Here is a 25,654-nt window from a genome sequence, read left to right as displayed (position 1 = left end):
TCTAAGGGTTACCAATTTCGCTAACAGTTATCGGGAGAACAGGCTGGCCTCTCTGTAAAGATAAAAAGTTAAAATTTGTGGTATGGGACTAACTCCAAAGACCTAAAAAAAAAAAAAAAAAAGAAATTAAAAAAAGCTGTTAGGGGGTCCAGTCCCTCACTTCCGGCCTTGACAGCGCGAGAAGGAACCCCAGCACGTGAGACGAGAGCACGCCTAGCACGCGCGCCCCTCCGGGCAACTGCCCGGTCGGCCCGGACTGCGCAGGCGTGAAGGCCGGAGCGGCTGGGGGCGGTCGGCTCGCGGTTACCCTGGAGACCGGGCGGAAGCGGCCGGAAGCTGCGCTGCGGTTGGCCGCGGCGGAATGGAGCAGCTGGGGGTGGAGCCCGCGGAGGAAGCTGGCGGCGACGAGGAAGAGGACGCGGTGCAGGCCATGGAGCGGGTGGAGGCGGGGGAGACCGGCGGCTCGCCCGGTGCGCCCGGGCCTGAGGAGCCCGGCGGCCTCGCTTGGTGTAAATGAGAAGGGCGGGGCGGGCGGAGGCCAGGGGCGGCGGCGGCCATCGGGGTGCGACCGTCCCCGCCTCGCTCTGTTCTGTCGTTTTCCCGGCTTGGTAGAGAGAGCTGGCCTCCGCTACCGGCTGTTCTATGGCCAAGATCCCGAAAGGGTTGGCTTCGCTTGAATAGGACGAGGGTGGGCGTGTCAGTTACGGTAGTCGAGGGTGCATTTGTGGTCCCCCAAACTGTCCGGTGAAGGCGGAGGAGGCGCCCGGGCGGTGTAAGGTTGCAGAAGTAGAGAACCTCGTCGCCCACTTGGCAGAGTTTGGGACTCAGGCTGGGCTCACAACCGAAGACGAGGCACATCTGCAGTGGCCGCCTCGCCGTGACCCTGTTCCAGCCTCTGGGCTCTACCTTATCAGCCCAAACCCAGGGCCTGGGGCCAAGGCTCCAATTCCCGGGCTCCCCTTCCCCCTTTAAGTTGTACATTTTGGAATAATTTTAGACTTACAGAAGTTGCAGAAGCGTTTTCCCTAATGTTAATGTCTTCTGTGACTATAGTACATATGTCGAAACTGAGAAGTGAACACTGGCATAATGCTATTAACTAAAGTAAAAACGCTATTCAGATTTTACCAGTGTTTTCCATTAAAATTTGTGTTCCAGTATCCAGACCAGAATACCACATTGCACTTATCCTTCCTTGTTTTTGACTGGTTATGAGCTGGAATCTCCTCTTATCCCCCTTCCCTCCCCACCCCTGACGAGCTACTTTTTAAAATTCAAGAAATATTTACTCATTCTTCTAATTTAGTGAGTATTTATTGGTAGTCTGTTACATACCAGGCACTCTTCTAGGTATTTGGGATTCAGTACAGAACTAGGTAATCCTTCTCTCATATGGGCACTAAATATAGTCCACTGGAACCCACAGGTCTGGCTTCTGCCCTTTTGTATTTACGACTATTATTATTATTTTTTTTAATTTAAGAACGTGCCACTTAGAATAATTTTTAGTTGGTTGAAATCAGTGTTTAAACTTTCCTACCCCTTATGATTTAATCTAAATGTTGTTAGAAACTTCCAAGTGATAGGATTACCTTTTGCATCTTCTACTACTGATCAAGATTTTTTGCCTCAAAGTTATTACTAGCCTGAGAAAAATAGAGTGCACAAAGAAATACTAAGTAAACAGGACTGAAGACCCTACTGTAGATGGAGTTTCTCTCATGTCTATAATTTTTAGATGCCTGGACACATGAATCCAGGAAAAAAAATCTGCATTCTTCTTTCTCAGTTACCATGTTTTAAGGAACTGCCAATTGCTCAGAGATGATAAGCAGCCTGAATGTATTTTTCTGTTTCTTTGCATATTTTGCATTGGTTCATGGTCAAGTGGTTCCAGAAGAAAGTTCTTCATCCAGAGTCATAGTACACGTGGATCTGGATTGCTTTTATGCACAAGTAGAAATGATTTCAAATCCGGAACTGAAGGGCAAACCTTTAGGTAATTTTGGACATTAATAATAATTTTCATTTTGTATAAGAGTATTAGCTATTCCTTTATGTTGATTATATTCTGATTTATTAACCATATTTAAGATTTTGGAAGCAGTTCCCAAGGTACTTTATAGACAGTAAACTTTGCTTCACTACCAGGTGTAAAACTTATAAGCCTTATTTAATAAATGGTGAATTTTATACAACTAGTATAGCCAGCTGAACACATGAACGGAAAGACCATAATAAACTTTTAATCTTGTTCTCAATGGTTGAAATTTTATAATCCTCTTATCTCAAAAAAGTCATTGCATTCTAATGGACGTTTTCATCTATCCTCTCCACTTTTGAAATTAACTCTTGGATTGTGTAACATATGACAAAAAGGTTGGATTTTGAATAGACCCCTAAATACTTAAGGCATATTGAGTGTAAGTTTTCCATAAATAATAAGTATCTTTTTAAATAAAAGGCAAAGAGAAATTTTATGTTGAAGATTTACTTATTAATATGTTGGCTTATTTTAACATTTTTATTATATGTATATCTTAAATTGGAAAAGTCATTTAAATTTCCAAAAATTTCTTTTATGCATGTAGTAAGAATTTATCTTTTAGTATAAGCATAAAGAGCAACTCTGGTTCACCTGCTGCTAACCTCTTGTGCCTCATTTGGTTTTGATAAATCCCAGTTCAACCCAGCCTAGTTGATTTACTGAAGAAGAACAAAGGGATGACTAGTTTTTGGTATGCCAGTATCAGTCTAGGATCTTTAAATTTCCCATGGGTGTCAAGGAGTTAGGATTAGAGGATGTAAGTTTTCTCCTAAAGGCATTTGTAATTAGTAGCAGTATAATAGAAGATGCTATGTAGATAATGCTCAATAAAAAAGTATTGTATAATTAAGACACAGGAATGAATGATTATCTGGAAGTGAGAAATGTGATGTTGAAAGTTTCTGGGAGAAAGCAGAAGTAGTCTTTCAGTTATGCTTAACAAATGTGTGACTGTTTAAGTTGGGCTGGTGACATATAATGGTGAGTCCATATAATTTAATTCTGTATTGAGGAAGTTACCAATCCTATTTTCTATATAGTTCACTGATTAATCTTAAATTATGACTTTTGACCTAGAGATTCTATTTTGGGGCATAATCTGATATATCACAAATCTTTATGTGAAATAACATTACTTTGCCCTGTTTATAATATCAACATTTTAGAAACCTATGTCTTACATTGGTGGAATGGACATAACCCTTTTTTTTCTTCTATATGTTTGTATTTTACATTTAGATGACCATTACTTTTACAGTGATAAGTGGTCAACTTGTGTAAAGAGAAAATTAATTTCAACGATCTTAAGCCACCACTAGTAAGCTAGAGTTTTTATAGTCTGTAGATGATCATAATTTAATCATTTTTGATAAGGAGGGGGCTCACTAATGATGGCTAATATTTTCTACAAATTGCTGTGAAGAACAGTTCAATAATTACAACATTTATCAGGGGGGAGATCTTTAATAATAACTATAGGTTAGCACTTGTAACAGAACATTGCTTTATATTCATTGGAAAGTTTTTCTAGCAGAAACCGGTAATTAATTGTACTCAGTTATTTTCATCTGTTTTATTTTTCTGGTGAAACATGGCCTAGACTTTATATACAGAGAGAGTTACTTCAATATAAATTAACCTGGTTTGTATTGTCTGGAAAAAAATCCTAGAAAGATTTTATTTGTATCTTTTCACTGAAGACTCCAGAGAATATACTGATTTATGATAATTTTTGTTAAATTTCATAGAACCTTGATGAATGGAGGCTATGCTTTTTTTTTTTGTTTTAAAGATTTTATTTATTAGTTTGACAGAGACACAGTGAGAGAGGGAACACAAGCACGGGGCGTGGGAGAGGGAGAAGCAGGCTTCCCGCAGAGCGGGGAACCCGATGCTGGCAGGGGCTCAATCATGACCTGAGCCAAAGGCAGATGCTTAACGACTGAGCCACCCAGGTGCCCCTGGAGGCTATGCTTTTCAAATGAATAGAGCTTTTTATTCTTAATCAAAATAGATTGCATTACAATTTACAATTATAATATGGAAGGAGTAAATTTTATTTTAAAATGTTTCTTTAATCTTGCTCACTTTTCTCATAAAATATTTCCTATTTTATAGGAGTTCAGCAGAAATATTTGGTGGTTACCTGTAACTATGAAGCTAGGAAACTTGGAGTTAAGAAACTTATGAATGTCAGAGATGCAAAAGAAAAATGTCCACAGCTGGTATTAGTTAATGGAGAAGATTTGACTCGTTACAGAGAGATGTCATATAAGGTTACAGGTACAGATCATGGACAATATACTTTCAGCATCAATTTGTATATAGGATGCTCATTCACTACATGAAACTTTTAATTAGTAAAATGCCATAAATCACTTTCTTTTTGCTAATAACTTTTATTTTGGATCTTGGCTGCTTTTAAAAATATTTTATATAAAAGGATGGCTTTATATGAGTAATGTTGACAAAAAAAACGTATAGTTGGAAGAAATTTGAAGTCTCTTGTGACTGGTGTTTATATGTGAGAAAAATGTTAAATGTGAGAAAAAATGTAAAACAAATTTGGAAACAAGAAAATGGAAAGATATACAAAAGATAAATGCAAGAAAGTAAAATATTTTTTTATTTTATTTTAAATTTAAATAACAAGTTTAAATGAATTATGAGGAAATATCTGTACTCTGATGCACTAGTAGTTGGGAGAGGCTTCTGTAATGTTTGATTTAACAATTAAAAACTAGATTTGTTAAAACACACACACAGACTAAATATTATAGTATAGATAAACTCTTCCCTATTAAGTTTTGGGTTTGAATCTTAGAGTTTTAGTAAATTACAGGAAAAATGAAAACACATTTGTACTGGTATATTGCAAATATATATAATTTAAAAATGTATAAGAATCAAAGAATCAACTGTTTATCTTTTCTCCTTTGTTTTTGCTTGTTCTTTTATAAAAAATTGTAGCAGTTTTCAGATGAAAGTGTTAAATATGATACCCAAAGCCCTTACAAGTTTACAAGAAAAAGATCTTAAGAAAAATGGATGAAAGATATGAATAGGCAGTTGACAAAAAGAACAAACCCAATGTCCACAATTATGTGGAAAAAGAATACTCAAATTCATTAGTAGCTAAGGAAATTTGAATTAGTGAGATATTATTTTATGTCCATCGTACTTGCAAAAAATAATGTGAGAGAAAGTAGAAACAAAATATACATTTACAAAAAGTGATATAGAAACATTTTTCGAAATTAGAGATACATACTGTATTTTTTAACCCTGTGATACTACTGCTGGGAATTTATTCAATAGGAATAAAATAATGAGAACATATGTACAAAAATATTTCTTGTGGCATGGCTCATAATTGATAAAAATGGCTAAATAAGACTTCTCTATGATGGAATATTATATAGCCATTAAAAAGAACGCATTGGTGCTATACTGTTTGACTCAGAGAGATATGCCTTGTTGAGTAAAAGGCAAGATGCAAAAACATGTCATATTGTTCCATATGTGTAAAACAATGGCCCAAACCCCTCCCTTTACACATATATATATGCCTGTGTATAAATAGGAAGGGAAACATGAAAGGATGTATGCTAGGTTTTTAACATTAATTAATTTCTGGAGAGAGCATGGTGAAATGGGAGAAGGGAGAAGAAGGGATAGCCAAGCAAAGATAAGACTCTACTCTGAAAATATCACTTGTGCATCCATGCAAAATTGTATGTTTCTGAATATGAAGAAGTTAATCTTTACACAGAAGAGGTTATACATACAGTTGTGCCTCTTGGTGAGCTCTCATATCCTTCATATTAGCTCTGCCTCATCTTTTTCATGCCTGCATAGTACTACATTGTATTTTGTTCCATACTCCTTTAGCCAGGCCTTTAGTGATATGAAGACAGAGTGTCCCACTTTATTCCTATTATCCCTACATAATTATTAAAGCACTTCCTTTCATTCAAAAAATGTCTTATGTTGGATGATAAATTACATGGTTTCCTGATAGTGACGGATTAATTTGGCTGTTACTTTTTGCTCTTCCAAATATATGCTTCAGTAGACATTTTCATATAGAAATTTTGGCATACTTTTATGAAGATATCCATGACATAAGTTCTTAGAGCTTAATTTCTACATCAAAGTGACTTTTCTTTTTGACTCAGTGATAATTGGGAGTTTGTGGGGTTTTTTGTTTTTTGTTTTTTTAAGATTTTATTTATTTATTTGACAGAGATATAGCGAGAGCAGGAACACAAGCAGGGGGAGTGGGAGAGGAAGAAGCAGGCTTCCTGCCGAGCAGGGAGCCCGATGCGGGGCTCGATCCCAGGACCCTGGGATCATGACCTGACCCGAAAGCAGTCGCTTAATGACTGAGCCACCCAGGTGCCCCAGTAATTGGAAGTTCTGTTTTTATTTTTGAGAGAGAGAGAGAGCACATGCACACAGTAGTGGGGGGAATGGAGAGGCAGACTAGACTCCCTGTTGAATGTGGAGCCTGACGCTGGATCCCAGGACCCTGAGATCGTGACATGACCTGAGCCAGAGTCAGATGCTTAATCCACTGAGCCACCCAGATGCCCCGGAAGTTTTACATTTTATTTGTTTTGTCTTTTTAAGACTTGCGGAAAATACAGGTAGAGTGTATTATTACTTGTCTCTGCTTTTTTAGGCTATTGTAATTTACTCTTTGGAACCACTGTTTCAAAATCGTAATGAACTGTAAGCATTGATATATAATGTACCACAGGCATAGAAATTATAGGTATAGGAGATTGAGCTAAATATATTGCTATAAGCATCTGTCCAGGGAATGTCATTTTGGACTTATTTTGTTGGAAAATATTGCCTTTACTCAAAATGTGGTATAGGAAAAAAATCCGGTTAATGGGGGACTTTATTAAAGATATTGTAGAACTGTGAATATATGTAAAGCCTTTAACATATGTGACGTATTTTTCAGCATAAAATAGTTAAATCCATTTTAGTTATGACTTTAGTTAACATCTGTGCACCAATATTATTTCAATTTAGAGTTGTTGGAAGAATTTAGTCCAGTTGTTGAGAGACTTGGATTTGATGAAAATTTTGTGGATCTAACAGAAATGGTTGAGAAGAGACTACAGCAGCTTCAAAGTGATGAACTTTCAGCGCTGACTGTGTCGGGTCATGTATATAATAATCAGTGTAAGTGTATTCTTACTCTATTTAGTAACTCAAAGTACCAACATTTTTTAATGTTCACTGAATTCAGTGAGTTCAACGAGTTGACTATCTTTCTGAAAATTTTATGGCTTTTGTTGGAGGTATAGCCATATTTCAGTGACTTGTCTCAAATGACTAAAATTAGGTATTGGTATTCCATATTAAGTAGGCAGAAAGTGAGATTTTGGTGACATGTGTAGCTCAGTGCTCCATGCACTTTTCATTTCTCTGACACAGTTTGTGTGTTACCATTTTTAAGAGCCATACTTCCTTAGGTCATCCTTTAGTTATAAGAGTTGCCTTAATAATGTACTTTTTAGAATAATTTTTGCTTCTCCTAAAGCTGTCTTTAAGCAAAATTTTGAGGTAAACTAAATTTGTCTTTTGTTGCATCTTTTGCTTGTTCCTTTCTGTTCTCCCAGGCATCAACCACTCATGTTGCTCTCTGAGTTCCTGAGTTACCCTCTGTGGAAGCTTGCCCAGGCCTACCTGCCATCTTTTGCAAACTCATATTCAGTCAGTTTGATAATCTTTGCCAACTATTAGCAAGAAAACAGAATGGTCCATCTCCTTCACATATTAAAGTATAAATGACTGATGGAATTTCCAGAGATATTTGCTTTTGAAGATAAGCTTCAATAAGCCCCAGTGAATATCTGTTAGACTTTAAAACCTCTTGTAACTCTGCTGGTGACTTCCATATCATACCACATGGAAGACATGCTAGTCTGCTTTTGTGTAAGATTTGCCCTGACCTTCTTGGCCTAGGTCTCAGCATATGTGTCCTCTTATCCCCCTTTTCTGAGAACTGGTGATCAATCTCCAGTCTAGTTCTCTGCCATCCTGATACTAAAGAAGAAAAGGGGTAGAGCTACAGTTCTCTTCTAGAAGAGGACACGAAGCTTTTCATGTGTCCTTTGGACCTGCTCTTTTGTCACTTATAGGGACTGAATAGAAGAAGGTTCTAAGTATGTTTCTTTATAATTTTTAAAGCAAATTCAGTATTTGTTAGTACATAATATAGAGATCTAGGTTTTATATCCTAAAAAGAAAATGTGTGATTCTTCATGAATCCTTCCTCACAAGATTCATGCATGAATGATAACCCTTTTTTCAAACCTACAAAAAAGTTGAGCAGTACAGTGAGAACACTTATACCCTTCCTTGTAGATACACCCATTGTTATTTTCCTACATTTACTTTATCTTGCTCCCTCTTGATTGATTGGTTGTTTGATTGATGAGCCATTTAAAAGTAAATTGCAGACTCATGACACTTCATCTGTAAATACTCCTGAGGATAAGGACAGTCTCATATAATTCTAATAGCATTTTCACCCCTAAGAAAATTTGTTTCTGTATAATTTCCCTACACTTTCCATAGAAGATCTCTTAAACTATGTACAGACTCAGAATTATTTTCAGTAGCACATATAGCTAGTGTGTGTAAAGTTTAGATTCAGATCTTTAAAGCTATAATGTTAGCTCTGTTATTAGCGTAATACTTCTACTTTTATGCTTGCTTACAGTTAAACACAAGTAAAAGTTTTACTAGTGTCAGGAATTTTTTTATGAGACATCAGTTTTCATAATCTGTTAATCATTAAGCACTCCCAGGATGCATTCACTATCACAGGCACTTGGAATTCACTTTTGGAAGTTATTTACTTTACAGGATTCCTATGAAGAATGAAAGAGATGAGTTAAATGGGTGACAGTATGGTGGTGTTGTGTGTGTGGGGGGGGGGGGGTTGGATATAGGTTAAGCCCTGTGCCCTTTTTAAACTCATTTGTAAAAAAGAAAATTAAAATTTTTGTGGTGACTTAATGATATTGGCTGTTTTTATAGATATAAACCTGCATGACATCGTGCACATCAGACTACTTGTTGGATCTCAGATTACAGCAGAAATGCGGGAAGCCATGTATAATCAACTGGGTCTCACTGGCTGTGCTGGAGTGGCTTCTAATAAATTACTGGCAAAATTAGTTTCTGGTGTTTTTAAACCAAATCAGCAAACAGTGTTATTACCTGAAAGTTCTCAAGTTCTCATTCAGAGCTTGAGCCATGTAAAGGAAATGCCTGGTAAGACGTTTATAGTTGAAAAATATACATTAGTTTTATTGTATTTTTTTTTTTTAAAGATTTTATTTATTTATTTGACAGAGAGAGACACAGTGAGAGCAGGATCACAAGCAGGGGGAGAGGGAGAGGGAGAAACAGGCTTCCCGCGGAGCAGGGAGCCCGATGTGGGGCTCGATTCCAGGACCCTGGGATCATGACCTGAGCCGAAGGCAGACGCTTAACGACTGAGCCACCCAGGCGCCCCTTATTGTATTTTTAATTTAAAAAATTATAGATACATGTTATTAATTCTTAGAGTCTGTATACTTGGCTCTTGGAGAAAACCCAAAACCCTAATGTTCTCTAGAGGGAATCTGGATTAGGAAATCTATGAATGTACTTTTCTAGTTTCACCTACTTTTTGTATAGTTTGAATGTGATCAATAAAGCTATAACCTGGAATCACGGTCCTTTATTTCCAATCCCTGCTTCATATTCTTAACACCATACACTGCACCTCGAGAGGGGCATTGGCCTTTTACTTACTCTACTTTGGGATTATATAGAAAATATTAGGGCTACAAGGGACCTTCCAAAGCAGTTAGGCCAAGTTCTTATTTTAAAGATGAGGAAACTACTTTTCTTGAGGGGATTAGTGACCTATTCAGGTCATGGGGCAAATTTCTATCTTTGAAGATCAAATACAGTTTTATAGACCATTAATAAGGGATATGTTAAACTTCATTTCTATGGCATTGCTGGGAAATAAGATGTTAGAATTCTGTGGAAGTGAAGTTCTAAGGCAACTGAACCTTTAGATGTCATAACTTCGTATTTTTAACCCATATTTGTGTGATTACAAAATGTTTTTGCCTTCATTAATGTAGTATAAGTGTAACCTGAAGTTTTCTGGATGACTCTCAGTCTGTGTTCTGAAGACAGTTATTATGTCGGGTTGTAATATAACATTATTACTTGGCTTTACTTTTTGAGTTTGTTTGTTTGTTTATGTATTTACAGGTTTTCTCTTTTCTTATTGCCAAATTGGCAGCTCTCTTTTATTTCAGCTGTGAAAATAACTGACACAATACTTTTTTTTTTTTTTAAAGATTTTATTTATTATTTGACAGAGAGAGAATGAGAGAGAGAGAGCACATGAGAGGGGGGAGTGGGAGAGGGAGAAGCAGACTCCCTGCCAAGCAGGGAGTCCGATGCGGGACTCGATCCCGGGACTCCAGGATCATGACCTGAGCCGAAGGCAGTCGCTTAACCAACTGAGCCACCCAGGCGCCCTAACTGACACAATACTTTAATAATTTCTCTCCACGGAGTGCCTGGGTGGCTCAGTCAGTTAAGCCTCCGACTCTTGATTTCAGCTCAGGTTATGAATTCAGGGTCATGAGATCGAGCCCAGCATGGGGCTCCCTGCTCAGCATGGAGTCTGCTTGAGATTTTCTCTCCCTCTCCTCCTGCCTCTCCCGCTTGTGCTCTTTTTCTTTCTCAAATCAATCTTTTTTTTTTTTTTTAAGATTTTATTTATTTATTTGACAGAGAGGGTGAGACAGTGAGTACAAGCAGGGGGAGTGGCAGGCGGAGGGAGAAGCAGGCTTCCCGCCGAGCAAGGAGCCCGATGTAGGGCTCGATCCCAGGACCCTGGGATCATGACCTGAGCGGAAGGCAGACGCTTAACCAAATGAGCCACCCAGGTGCCCCAATAAATAAATCTTAAAAAAAAAAAAATTTCTCCTCCACATCCATTGCCTTTGATTTACTTCTTTTACTGTACAGGAAGATCAAAATCCTGTAAAATTAAATTTTTTTTAAATGAGAGAAATAAAGGGGCAGTAAATTACCTGATCATCTCAGGTAAGGTGATAAAGTATGACTGAGTTTTAGCGCAAGAACTTTTGAAAGTTTTGTTAATGAGTAGGTTTTTTTGTTTGCTTTCTGGTTCTTCTTTTGGGATAGTAAATATTGCCAGATATGACTTGTGGATAAATGTGTGATATTATGTGTAGGAATCAGGTTAGCTGATTAGCACATGCTAATTAATTTTGTTGTTGTAGTGACAGTCTTTCTTTGCATGAATAATAACCCTTATTCTTGAATACTTCCAAAGTATTATGTAACAGGTGGTAAACATTTCATTTTATCAAGACAGCATTTATTGGTTGTCTCCATATTCATTATGTTGTACTAGGGTTGTGAGGTTTTCAAAGTGGTTCATTTAAGAGGCCCTGAGCAGAAGGACAGCCTAATTTTCAATAAAATTTAATCCTAGCAAAATATTCATCAAGGAATTTAAGGATGTGTTTGGTATATCTCTATAATATTTTAATTAGCTTTAAGGAGAAAAACTATTGTAACACTGTATTTCTTTTTGTCTAGGTATTGGCTATAAAACTGCCAAACGTCTTGAAGCGCTCGGTATCAGTAGTGTGCTTGATCTTCAAACCTTTTCACCCAAAATATTAGAAAAGGAGTTAGGAATTTCAGTTGCTCAGCGTATCCAGAAGCTCAGTTTTGGAGAAGATAACTCACCTGTGACGCCCTCAGGACCACCTCAGGTACATGATAATGATATTTATTTTATTTTATTTTTTAATTTTTTATTTATTTGCAAGAGAGAGAATGAGAGACAGAGAGCATGAGAGGGAGGAGGGAGGGTCAGAGGGAGAAGCAGACTCCCTGCTGAGCAGGGAGCCTGATATGGGACTCGATCCCGGGACTCCAGGATCATGACCCGAGCCGAAGGCAGTCGCTTAACCAACTGAGCCACCCAGGCGCCCTAATGATACTTATTTTAATTGAGTACTGTTTGTCACATTATTTGAGATAAAGATTTCTGGTTTTAGTATTATGTTCTTACTATTCTAATTTGCTTACTAGGTTAGTATATGATCTCTTTCCTATGAGAAGGCTAATTTATTAAGTTAATAAATTTTTTTTTTTAAGATTTTATTTATTTATTTGAGACAGAGAGAATGAGAGAGAGAGAGCACAGGAGAGGGGGGAGGGTCAGAGGCAGAAGCAGGCTCCCTGCCGAGCAGGGAGCCCGATGCGGGACTCGATCCAGGGACTCCAGGATCATGACCTGAGCCGAAGGCAGTCACTTAACCAACTGAGCCACTCAGGCGCCCAGTAAATTTTTTTTTTTTAAGATTTTATTTTATTTATTTGACAGAGAGATAGAGCACAAGTAGGCAGAGCAGCAGGCAGAGGGAGAGGGAGAAGCAGGCTCTCCACTGAGCAGGGAGCCTGACGTGGGGCTCAATCTCAGGACTCTGGGATCATGACCTGAGCCGAAGGCAGACGCTTAACCATCCGAGCCACCCAGGTGCCCCAGGTTAGTAAATTTTTTTTAAGTAGGCTCTATGCTGGAGCTTGAACTCATGATCCTGAGATCAAGACCTGAGCTGAAATCAAGAGTTGGATGCTGGGGCGCCTGGGTAGCTCAGTCGTTAAGCGTCTGCCTTCAGCTCAGGTCATGATCTCAGGGTCCTGGGATCGAGCCCCGCATTAGGCTCCCCGCTCCGTGGGGAGCATGCTTCCCACTCTCCCTGCTGGTGTTCCCTCTCTCGCTGTGTCTCTCTCTGTCAAATAAATAAATCTTTAAAAAAAAAAAAAGAGTTGGATGCGTAACTGCCTGAGCCACCCAGCCGCCCCTAGATTAGTAAATATTTTTAAATTGAATCTAATAGTATTTCTGTCTCAAGTTAGCTACCTTGATTAAATATCACTTAATTTTAACAGCCTATGTTGCATACATTTGGCAAAATACTTTAATTTTTAAGAAATATTGTTTGCCAATTAATCTAGTGATTTAGGAAATGGAGACAGGTATAATCACCTAGTTAACACTGATTGATTTTTTTTTTCCTATGTGACAGGCACTTTACTAAGTGCTTTATATACCTTAGTCCATTTAATCTTCACAACAAAGCTTCGAGGTAGGTAGCACTATTATTTGTTCATACCTTTTCCCTTTCTCCTGTTCTTTTCTTAAAGATAAGATACTATACTTTAGAAAGGTTAAATAATGTGTCCAAGGTTAAACTCAATTTCAAGTGCTAGGATAAGAGCCTCACTGTAATCGTAGAATAGAGCTTGGAGTTGGTACTAGAACTTTATAATTTTCTTGACTTTCTAGTGGAGTACAATAACTTGCAGATAAAAAAGAGTTAATATAAAAGTGAACTAAACGGCTCAAATTAAGCACGAGAGGAAAGTTAGTAAAGAATGTTTGAACATTTGGCATGTACACTCATAACTGGATATGCTTATTTGGGTTTACAATAATACCTATTTGTGCTTCTTTGGTAGTCCTTTAGTGAAGAAGATTCATTTAAAAAATGTTCATCAGAAGTCGAAGCTAAAAGTAAGATTGAAGAACTACTTGCCAGTCTTTTGAACAGGTGATTTTCCATTTTGCCATATCGTTCTATACCGTATAAGATATATGGAAAGTATAGTTGATGTTCTGTCTTGGAACTTATAGACTAACTGGAGACTGAACAGTGTAAAGAGAGATCATTTATCATTGAATTTCTCTACATTATAAACTATTGCAATTATAGTAACAAGTTCTCTTAACTAAATTTAATTCATTTGTTCCCATTAGTCTTAATTTTGGTAACATTGTGGTTATACTGTGGCTCTTAAGCTGCTCATAGTTACCTAAGAGGGTTTTATGGATATCTAGAATCTCTACACCTATAAATCTGTGATGATTGAGGATAGGAAATTATGAAGACACCAGTGATGGAGAAAGTAGAACCCTCATTATCTCCTTTGCCTCAGACTATATAAAAGAAAACGGACTCAGACAAAGGAGTAGCTCAGTGGGGCTGTGTGTGAGCAGTCAGAGTGTGGTGTGTGCAGGGCAGTGGTCTGTAAGTACATGAACATGTCAGCTGGGATTATGAGTATATGAATAGCATAGCATAAACTGAGCAAGATGTTTAGTTTTCTGATGCTCCTTTACTATCCTATATCTATTTCTCAGTGTTCCATAGAAGAGTATTATCTCTTTTCCTCCCATTTCTTTGATTACTCAAATAAGGTGTCAGGGGTCTAACAGTTTTGAGGAGCTGTACTTCTGTACTTCTGTAAATGAGCGTAAGATGGCTAACTCTGACTAGAGAAAAAGATTTTTAGATGACTAAGTCTCAGTAAACTGTTGAGGTAAAATTTCCTACAGCTTTGCTCTCACATGCTGTGTGGTTCTCATGTCTTGAGCAGAGCCGTGCAACTCATCGTTTGCTGCGTGCAACTGGGGCTCGCTGAATGACCCAGCTCCAGTGATAAAACTCAGGCTGGGCCTGTGAGTGTTTTTCTGAAACTGGGTCATCTGTTCTGCTTCAGCTAAATGTGAGACTACTGTGAAATGCCTGGCCATTAGAAGGAGTTCCGCATGCAGAGAAACCACAATTTCATAGACTCTTACATTTGAAGCATCAACCCAGAAATGAGGCTACGTGCTCTAAACCTGTAAATGACCAACTGTGAACCGTTTATCCTTATCTCTGCTTTCCATTCCCTTTCCACACCATGGCCCCTGATTTCAGTGACTGAGGTATAATACCATTGAAGTGACTGGCAAAAAAAATGATTGTGTTTGTGTGAATGTGTTTTCCCTCTAGTTTAAGCTTGCTTAGAATATAACCTTTTACTAGTATGTCTTAATTAGTTATAGGAACCAAGTAATACTCTTTAAATTGTATGATGAAAAGGTTAACTGGAAGATATTTAAACTAATAACATGTTTACAGGAGCCATGTAAGATATCTTATTATCTTAGTAAGGCAGCAGTCAAGACGTTTTGTGATAAAGCAATAAAGAAAAAAATCATTTATAAAAACCCAAATTTTCCAGTTCAAAATCTTCAATATGAGTGAGGTTAACAATATACAATATTTTTATTTTGTGTTTGTGATTTTTTTTTTTTTAAAGATTTTATTTATTTATTTGAGAGAGAGAATGAGATAGAGAGAGCATGAGAGGGAGGAGGGTCAGAGGGAGAAGCAGACTCCCTGCTGAGCAGGGAGCCCGATGCAGGACTCGATCCCGGAACTCCAGGATCATGACCTGAGCCGAAGGCAGTCGCTTAACCAACTGAGCCACCCAGGCGCCCCGTGTTTGTGATTTTTTAATGCATTGCCATACATATAAAAAGCAAAATATTACTTTAATGACATTTATTCTAGTAATTAGATTTTCTGCTTTTTAAGTGAATTTTCTATCTTGTTAAAACTTTTGTTTTCAACACTGAAACCAAGACCATTTGAATGTAACACTTTTTAAGATGCCTGTACATGTACTACTTAAATATAGTATATAATTGATCATTCAAGCTATTACTTTATTTGCCATATAATGGTGATATTACTGTTCTTTAGGTCTATTCAGGAAGTGCTTGTTGACAAAAATTATCTCATTTAAATTTTTTTTTTCTTTTTGTAATCTTATTTTTTCCTGTGTAAAAAGAATCTGTCATTTTTCATGTATTTGCCTCTGCCAGTGAATAAGTCCCTTAGTTTCTTTAATTTCCTGCCAATTTTGTATGTTGCTTTTAGTTATGTTTGGACTTGGATTATAAAATGATTTGTTATAATTATATCTTATTTCTGTTCTTTTCCTGATTGCACTCAATTCTGAATGGTACCTGGGACCTTACATTTAAGATTTTAGAGCTTTGGTGCATAGATGTGCTGAAATTTGTTTGGGCTATTCAGAGACTTTTATTGCTTACTGCCTAGTTATCAACCATATTTATAATTGTTATGGTTGTAAATCTGATACCTCTATAGATAAAAACATCTCTCCTTTCTCTTTCCTTTTAGAGTATGCCAAGATGGAAGGAAGCCACATACAATCAGATTAATAATCCGTCGGTATTCATCTGAGAATCACTGTAGCCGTGAGAGTCGTCAGTGCCCTATTCCATCTCATGTGATTCAGAAGTTAGGGACAGGTATGGGCTAATTTTCTAATAATTTAATTGGCCGTTTGAACTCTTTTTTTTTTTAATTTTTAAGATTTTATTTATTTGAGAGAGAGAAAGAGAGCATGAGAGGGGAGAGGGTCAGAGGGAGAAGCGGACTCCCCGCTGAGCTGGGAGCCCGATGGGGGACTCTGTCCTGGGACTCCCGGATCATGACCTGAGCCAGAGGCAGTCACCTAACCCAACTGAGCCACCCAGGTGCCTGGCAGGTTGAACTCTTAAAAAAACAAACTTTGAATTAGAAATATGATCCAAAGATGGAGGATCTTCACAGGGAGTTAATGAGCTATTAAATACCTTCATTCTATCAGGAATTTTTACAGGAAAACTTTGTTGTTGTTTAATAGAGAATGTATTTTATGGCACAAGATAACTTCTTTATGGGCATTTAGATTGTTTCCATTTTTTGGCTATTATGAAAAATGGTGCTATGAATATTTGTATGCAAGTCATTGGGCAGATATATGTTTTTGTTTATCTTGGGTAGATCACAAAGAGTGGAATTGCTGGGTTATATGGTAAGTTGAACTTTAAGAAACTACCAAACTTTTTCCCAAAGTGAGTATAACATTTACATTCTTACCAAGAGTGTATGAGGGTTCCGGGCTTTCATATTCTCTCTCACACTTAGTATTGTCAGTTTACTCTATTATAGTCATTCTTGTGGCCTTGCAGTGGTATTTCATTATGTTTTGTGGGGGTTTTTTTTTTCTCTTTTATGGATACTGCTTTTGGTGTCTTATTTAAAAAATCTTTGCCTAACCCAAAGGTCACAGATATTTCCTCCTGTGTTTTCTTTTAGAAATTTATAGTTTTAAGCTTTACACTTGATCTAATTTGAGTAAATTTTTGTGTATGGTGTAAGATAAGAGGCTTAGTTCATTCTTCTGTATGTGGATATCCAGTTGTTCCAAAAGAATTTGTTAAACAGATCATTCTTTCTTGAATTGTCATGGCACCTTTGTCAAAAACTAATTGACTCTAAAGAAGTTTACTTCTTGATTTTCTTATTTCATTGATTTATGTGGTTATCCTTATATCAGTTCCACCCTGATACTTTGTTATAAGTTTTGAAATTAAATAGTGTAAATACTCCAGCTTGTTCTATTTTGAATTTCTTTTGGCTATTCATGGTCCTGGGCTTTTGTTTGTAGGAAGATTTTAAAATAGGAATTTGATTTTTTATTTATTTTAAGTTTATTCTAATTTTCTATTTATTTTGAATCAGTTTTGGTAACTTTTATCTTCTAGGAATGTATCCATTTCATTCAAGTTGTCTAGTTTGTTGGCATGAAGTTGTCAATATTCCCTTATTATCCTTCTAATTTTTGTAGGATCTATAGTGATGTCTCCTCTTTCATTCCTGATTTTGGTAATGCATGTATTCTCCTTTCTTCTTTATCATTCTAGCAAAGGTTTATCTGAGTGAGGCCTCACTCAAAGGTTTTATTGATCTTTTTCTAAGATCCAACTTTTGGTATCATTGATTTTTCTGTTGTTTTTCTACTTTCTATTTCATTTATTTCTGCTCTGTCTTTAATTTATTTCTGCTTGCTTTAATTTGTCCTTTTCCCTCTGGTTTGTTAAGATGGAAGCTTATATTATTTGTTTTATACTTATTTTCTAGTAATTCAAGTTTAAAGTGATACATTTCCTTTTATTGGTGCTTTAGCTGCATTCCATAACATTTGTTGTATTTCCTTTTCATTAAGGTCAAAATCATTTCTAATATCCCTTGTGATTTCTTCTTTGACCCCTAAGCTCATTTAGAAATTTGTTGTTTAGGGTGCCTGGGTGGCTCAGATGGTTAAGCGTCTGCCTTTGGCTCAGGTCATGATCCCGGGGTCCTGGGATCGAGTCCCACATCGGGCTCCCTGCTAGGCGGGGAGCCTGCTTCTCCCTCTGCCTCTGCCTCTCTCTCTCTCTCTCTGACTCTCATGAATAAATAAATAAAACATTTAAGAAAAAAAAAAAAGAAATTTGTTGTTTAATTTCCAAATATTTGATGATTTCCCAAATTTCATTCTGCTGTTGATTTCTGCTTTAATTTCATGTTGATCAGAGAACATATTTTGAGTAATTTCAGTCTGTCTAGATTTACTGAGTGTAATTTTATTGCCTAGCATATGGTCTGTCCTGGAAAATGCACCAGTTATGTTTGAAGAGTTGAGCAACACTATTAAACCATTCTACCTAAAATTTATGGAAGACTCAGATATAGCATTTTTGAATGGCAGTTTGTCTGGATATAGAATTCTTGACTGTAGGGGCGCCTGGGTGGCTCAGTCGTTAAGGGGCTGCCTTCGGCTCAGGTCATGATCCCAGGGTCCTGGGATCGAGCCCTGCCATCGGGCTCCCTGCTCCGCAGGAAACCTGCTTCTCCCTCTCCCACTCCCCCTGCATGTGTTCCCTCTCTCACTGTGTCTCTCTCTGTCAAATAAATAAATAAAATCTTAAAAAAAAAAAAAAAAGAATTCTTGACTGTTTTTTTTTTCCTACTTTGAATATACCATTCTGTTGTCTTCTGGTTTCCATTATTTATGATGAGGAGTCAGCTCTTAATAGTTTTATCAGTCTCCTTCCAATCAGGAGAGAATAACCACACAAAAATTTAAATAGAGAAAGTTCCACAGAATTATTAAACCGTGTTAGGGGAGTGACTATAAAAGTATAAAGAGGACTCTTAAGGGGTACCCAAGGGCTGAGGAAAAGTACCCAAGGAAGGACAAACTTAGAAAGGAGAGTCCCTCTACCCCTTAAGGAGAAGGTGTGGTTGTAGAACATTGGATGGTGGAGAAATCCTTTGAATTACCTGGCCCAGAGCTGGTCCATAGTTATTGGACAAAGAGAAAACCATCCTCTGATCTGTGGGTGAGCTGAGGCTGGTTGGTGGGCACACAGAATGAGTTGGGATGTTGGGAGCTTGCTCATTGGTGAGGCAGTGCATGGGTTGGAGCATGCAGTGTTCGTATTGGGAGAACTTCTGTTAACAACCCTTTAGGATGCAGGTAAGCTGAGCCTGGTAGATGGTTGTGCTGAAGGTATCTGTATTCTGCTAGTGCAAAGGTGGAAAGTATGGTGCCTGCATAGGAAGACCTGGAGGAAACAACCCTCTGAGATAGAGGCAAGTCAAGGCTATTAGGTGGGTGTGCAGAATGAGTGCGGGCACTGTCCTGGTATGTATGGTGTTTAAGTTGGTAGTGCCATGGTACAGTCACTAAGCTCAAGCTGGGGCTCGAGGTTGCTGAGGGACTGAGTGTTCCACATGTGTGTGGTATAGAAAGCACTCTTAGGTGTCCCTACACATATGTACTACAAACAAACCATGTAATGGGAGAAAGCAAAATTAAATAACAGTACGTTGGAAATTCATGGAACCAGGAAACAGGTTCCTGGACCAGGAAGATTTTCTTCCTGGTCTTCCAGTGTTCTTTAATGACAAGGTGTAATGTCATATTCAGTGTGAAAAATTTTAGAGTCTAATGCATTATCTCAGAGCAGGTACTGAAGAGTGAATTTGGAGCTGGGTTGTACTGCACTATAATGATAGTTGTATTGTTATTCTCTTTTATTGATGAGTCATTTGTCTCTGTCTTTGTCTTTCATCAGTTTGACCATGATGTGTCTAAGTGTGGAATCTTGTGTTTATCTTTCTCTGGATTTATTGAACTTGATTTTGTAGATTAATTTTTTAATGAAATTTGGGAAGTTTTAGGCTCTTATTTCTTCAAATAGTCTTTCTTGCCCTTTTTTTTCTTTCATCTCCTCTGGAGCTTCCATTTCACATATGTTGGTATGATTGATAATAACCTAAAGGTGCATGCAATTCTGTTTATTTTTCTTCAGTCTTTTTTCTCTTCTTTTTAGATTGGATAATTTTTTTTTAAAGGATTTTTTTTTTTTAATATCTTTACACCCAACTTGGGGCTCGAACTTACAACCCTGAGATCAAGAGTCGCATGTTCTACCCACTGAGCCTGCTAGGCACCCAAAGATTGGATAATTTCTATTGAGCTGTCTTCAAGTTCTCTTGATTCAGCTGTCATCTCAAAGCTGCCATTGCCCATCTAGTGATTTTATTTGTTTATTTTGGTTACTGTACTTTTTAACTCTAGACTTTCCATTTGGTTTGTTTGTATGTTTGAGTCTGTTTCCTTACGAGATTCTCCTTCTTTGGTAGTTATCATATTTTATTATTTTATTTTTACTTTTTTAAAGATTTATTTATTTGAGAGAGAGAGGGAGTGAGATGGGGAGAGGGGCAGAGGGAATCTTAAGCAGACTCCCTGGTGAGTGTGGAGCCCAGTGAGGGCTTGATCCCACCACCCATGAGATCATGACCTGAGCCAAAACCAAGAGTCAGATGCTTAACCGACTGAACCACTTAGGCACCCTCATATTTTACTTTAATTCTTTAAAATGGTTTTCTTTAATTCTTTTTTTTTTTTTTTTTAAGATTTTGTTTTTCATTTGAGAGAGAGAGAGACAGAGCACACATGCATGAGTGGGGAAAGGGACAGAGTGGGAGAGAAAGAAGCAGATTCCTTGCTGAGTGTGGAGCCTGACTCAGTGCTCAATCTTAGGATCCTGAGATCATGACCTGAGCTGAAATCAAGAGTTGGAGGCTTAACCCACTGAGCCACCAAGGTGTCCCTTTAATTTTTTGAACATATCTATAGTAGCAACTTTGAAGTCTGCTAAATCCAACTCAAAGTCAATTTCTATTGACTGCTTTTTCCTCCTGACTAGACTCACACTCCTGTTTCTTCATGTATTATAATATTTTATAGAAAAGTGGACATTTTAGATAATGTATTTTAGCAACTCTGGATTTGGATTTTCTTCTTGTGGGCTTTTTTTTTTTCTTTTCCTTTTCTAACTTGTCTGAACTTAAGCTGCAGAATCTACGTCCCCTGTGATGTGTAGCCTCTGATTTCTCTGCTTAGCTTTCTTTTTTTTTTTTAATTTTGATTTAAATTTTTTATTTTGGCTTCATAGGTTACCTCTGTGTCTGCATAGTTTAGTGGTTAGCCGATGACCGGTCAAATGCTAGAGCCTGAAAGGCTTGTGCCTTCTGTCAATAGATAAGTGCGTGGGTTGGAGAGTGCTTTCAAAATTTAGGCCATTTTCAACTCTGCCTTGGCTTTTATTTTCTGTAGCCTTCTTGTATCGTCTATGTATGCTTGTTGCCATTCCCGTCCGTGATGTGTAGAGAGCTTGGGCCCTCTCTCCCCTCCCCTCCATGTGCATGCAGTCTCCCAGTCAGCTGGGGTTGTGAGGGGAGCTTATCCAGTCCCTGTATGGTTCTCTCATTTCCAGATCTGGTTAAATTTATGGCTCACCCACTGATTTTTCACTCACTCCAGCCACAACTGCAACCTCAGGCTAGAGAGCTGTGTGATTTCCCCAGTTGTTTCCTACCAAGTTTATTCACTTTACTGCAAACACTGCTGGGTATGGGCTTTTGCCCTCTGCCTCAAATCAAGTCTGTCCTTTCTGACAGCAAAGCTACTGGCTCTCACAGCCAGCCTCACCCTGGCAGGACTACTGCGTAGAGCAAGATATGAACAACCCCAGCCAGTAAGGCTGCTGTCTCCTCCTTTCTCATCTAAGTTCTACTAGCTGTTATAAATCATTGCTTCTCAATTTATTTGCCTTTGGTCCATTTTCAGATCCTCAAAATTGTTGTTTTTGACAATGTTTTCCAGTTTTATTATAGTTTTATGGGGAGAAGATTTTCTGATCTGATCACACTGCCATAACTGGAAGTCCCATATTTCAAATCATTTGAAAACTTTACCTTATTTGGCATTTAGTGTTGAGATTGTCCCAGTGTAGTATATACTGTCAGGATGTCCCAATGATACTGTTTAGGATTTTAACTTCTTAATCTAAGCAATATAAACTAGATTAAGCTTTTAATATTAATCATGACAATGTGCTTAGATACTTCTTCTCAAACATGTTGTTTAGGAAATTGCGATGTGATGACCCCAATGGTTGATATACTTATGAAACTTTTTCGAAATATGGTGAATGTGAAGATGCCATTTCATCTTACCCTTTTAAGTGTGTGCCTCTGCAACCTTAAAGCATTAAATACTGCTAAGAAAGGAACTATTGATTATTATTTAACACCATCATTATCAACAACTTCACGGTCTGGCAAGCGCAGTTTTGTAAGTACGCCCTTGTTGGATTTGTGTGGTTAAATTACAAATCTAAGTTTGTGTTCCATTGATATAATTTAGAGAGTCTTTTGGATGATATTGTTTGAATGACTTACTTGTGTATATTACTTCTCATATTATGGTTGCCACTGTACTGTGATCTAAGAAGAAAACATAAGCATCACTGGATAAAAGAGAAAACCATAATGGACGTTCCTTGTTTTGGAGGTGTTAAAACATTTTATAGCAACAGGAATATGGTGATTAGCTAATAAAAAATATTTCTAGATACTGGAAATAAAATCTTTTTGTCTATTAATTTATATATAAGCTACCAGCATCCCCCCAATGTTTTTGTTAAAGTATTTAAATTTTGGGGGTGCCTGGGTGGCTCAGTCAGTTAAACGTCTGCCTTCGGCTCAGGTCATGGTCCCGGGGTCCTGGGATCGAGCCCTGCATCGGGCTCCTTGCTCAGCAGGAAGCCTGCTTCTCCCTCTGCCTGCTGCTCCCCTTGCTTGTGCGCTCTCTCTCTGTTGAATAAATAAATAAAATCTTAAAAAAAAAATTTTTTTTTCTTGGTTTTGAAATTACATTGAATTTTAATAACAAGATTGATATATGACTACTCATTCTACAATTGTAGAAATTAAGAGTGTGGCAGTAAAGAAGCAGAGGCCGGTCATATTTCCAAGTGACTAAAACAAAACCTTATATTTATGGCCATTTAGCAAACCTCTAGTTACTAAATATGGGATGCTTTAAAAAAAAATCATATTTTACTAAATTGTGCTTGCCTATAATTAACTCTTAATTCAAAATGTTTTTATTTTCTTTGTTTTAATGTTTAATCAGTATAATTTCAGTAATATTTTCATTTACATTTCAGTTTAAAATGAGAACGGGATCCTGTTACAGAAATAGTGAATCAGTGCCCTCTTCAAATTACTTTTTTTTCCTGTGGCCCTTTTTATTCCCTTTATTAACTGAAATTTAAAAAGGAGTTTACTTTTTACCTCTTATTTGGTAGAATCAGAATTATAAGTCTTTATAGTGGTATTAGAGAGGTAAACATAAGCAAAAGTACCTTGTATATGTCTGGCATACAGTAAATATAGTGTCCCAGATCTCTTCTCCTTTTACTTTTTTTGCAGTTACTGTTGCGTTGATGTTTCCTGAGTTATATTTGATTGTGTATACATTTTCATGGTGCTTAAAACTAGAGGGAAAATTTAAGTGAAAAATTTACATAGAAAAATTACGCAAATTAGAACTGAAAGTGTTTTTAAATTTTTATTTTATGTAAATATAAACATTATTATATCTTCATTTTGTTGTTGAGATTTTACCATAGAAATATATTTTTTTTCTTTCTGTTAAATGTAACACTTCGGAATAGGGATTTTGAGAAAACCAGCCCTTGATGCTCTAACATATATATATTTTTTAGATACCCATAGGTGAATCATTTACTTTTCTAGGCTACCATTCCTTTATTCACAGAACTGTAAATTTGAAAACATGATTGTTAAGGTACTTTCTAAGTTTCCAAAAACTTACCTATCTTCTGGCTCAGTGCTATCTAGGAAGGAAATCTCTACCTAGAATAGTGAATAAAGATGCACACAATAGTGTGACTAATTGTGGTGGGTTTACCATCCCTAGTGGTTTGGAACTGGCCGAAAGGAATAAAATTATTGAGTAGGTTAGAAACATGTTGGTCAGATAATGGCTATAGTACTCTTCAGCAGCATGAATATTTAAAAGATAGCAGATATCTTAAATTACTCTGTTATTCTTGTGTTCTAGAAAATGAAAGACAGTCATATGGAGGATTTTTCCAAAGACAAAGAAACAAATTGGGATTTTCTACCATCTGGAAGAATTGAAAGTACAAGAACTGGGGAGGCTCCACTAGATACTAATTTTTCTAAAGACAAAGACAGTGATGAATTCCCACTCTGCTCACTTTCTGAAGGTATTGACCAAGAAGTCTTTAAGCAGCTTCCAGTAGATATTCAAGAAGAAATCCTTTCTGGAAAATCTGGAGAAAAAGTTCAAGGCAAAGGAAGTTTGAGTTGTACATTACATGCCTCTAGAGGAGTATTATCTTTCTTTTCTACAAAACAAATGCAAGATAGCCCCTTAAATCCTACAGATCATTTATCCAATAGTAAACAGATAGCATCTGTGTCTCCCTGTGAACCAGGAACATCAGGTTTAAATAGCAGTAGTTCCTCTTCTCCGTCTAGCCAAAAGGATTATTCACATTATGTAGACAGTAGATTAAAAGATGAACGAATGAGTCAAGGACCTAAACAATCTCAAGGATTTCATTTTTCAAATACAAACCCTGCCGTATCTATTTTCCATTCATTTCCAAATTTGCAGAGTGAGCGACTGTTCTCCAAAAACCGCACTACAGATAGCCATAAGGAATCAACAGTGACAGTCTCTCATCATGAAAGACTTACAGAAAATAAAGAGCAAGATTCTAGTGATGAGAAAATTACCTTTCCTTCTGACATTGATCCTGAAGTTTTCTACGAACTACCAGAAGAGGTACAAAAAGAGCTGTTGGCCGACTGGAAAAGAGCAGGGTCAGATTTGCCCACTGTACAGAAATAAGCATGTTCAGAAAAAAGGTCTAGAAAGCAAAGGAAAAGCCATTGTTCTCAGATTTAGCAGTTTATTAAGCTCCTCTAAATTAAACACTAATAGATATTCAATAATGTAGAAATCCAATATAAAATGTTCTAGATAAAAGCAAGTGTAGTTATGGGAAGTAAATTCTGGCACAAAGCATAAAAATATTCATAACAGAAGAAATAATGTAAAATTATCTTCTTATTTCTAAAGCTATTTTATATTGCTTTTCAATAAAAAGAATACCATGGTTAGTATTAGTACATTTCCCATAAATTGGGGAGGGGGGAAGGGGGAGAGATATACACCTATGTGTAAAAAATAGACTAGCCAAATTATTGCTATGACAGCAAAGAGGAATTTTTTTTCTGTGAAATATGGAATGGCTCAAGAAATTCAGCCCATTAGGAAACTTCCAAATAAGAAATTCTACTGCCAACTACTAAATATTCAGATATCTTTGACTGATGTACTGTGTACCATTTAATAAAATGATTTTTAAATACCAAA

General features: G+C 37.1%; 1 protein-coding gene across 5 annotated transcripts; it reads left to right on the top strand.

Moving 5' to 3' along the window:
* The first annotated feature begins 335 nt into the window (after positions 1 to 335).
* POLI (DNA polymerase iota) lies at positions 336 to 25,654 on the top strand. 5 transcript variants are annotated; one of them, XM_045886685.2, is made up of 10 exons: positions 338 to 509; positions 1,889 to 1,999; positions 4,166 to 4,330; positions 7,094 to 7,246; positions 9,113 to 9,349; positions 11,717 to 11,895; positions 13,652 to 13,743; positions 16,171 to 16,301; positions 22,305 to 22,510; positions 24,308 to 25,654. In XM_045886685.2, the coding sequence occupies exons 1-10, from the start codon at positions 362 to 364 to the stop codon at positions 25,124 to 25,126; spliced, it is 2,241 nt and encodes a 746-aa protein (XP_045742641.1). In that variant the 5' UTR covers positions 338 to 361; the 3' UTR covers positions 25,127 to 25,654. The 5 variants fall into 5 exon arrangements, with proteins under 5 accessions (XP_045742644.1, XP_045742643.1, XP_045742641.1 ...); XM_054510287.2 differs by having other exon boundaries at positions 344 to 470; XM_054510288.2 differs by having other exon boundaries at positions 382 to 421.

The sequence above is a fragment of the Mirounga angustirostris genome, unplaced genomic scaffold, assembly GCF_029215605.1.
Source record: "Mirounga angustirostris isolate CCGP_5_RB_7025 unplaced genomic scaffold, mMirAng1.0.hap1 SCAF_14, whole genome shotgun sequence".
Lineage (NCBI taxonomy): Eukaryota > Metazoa > Chordata > Mammalia > Carnivora > Phocidae > Mirounga > Mirounga angustirostris.
The sequence above is the reverse complement of the archived record's forward strand: the minus strand, read 5'-3'. Positions and strand labels throughout refer to the sequence as shown.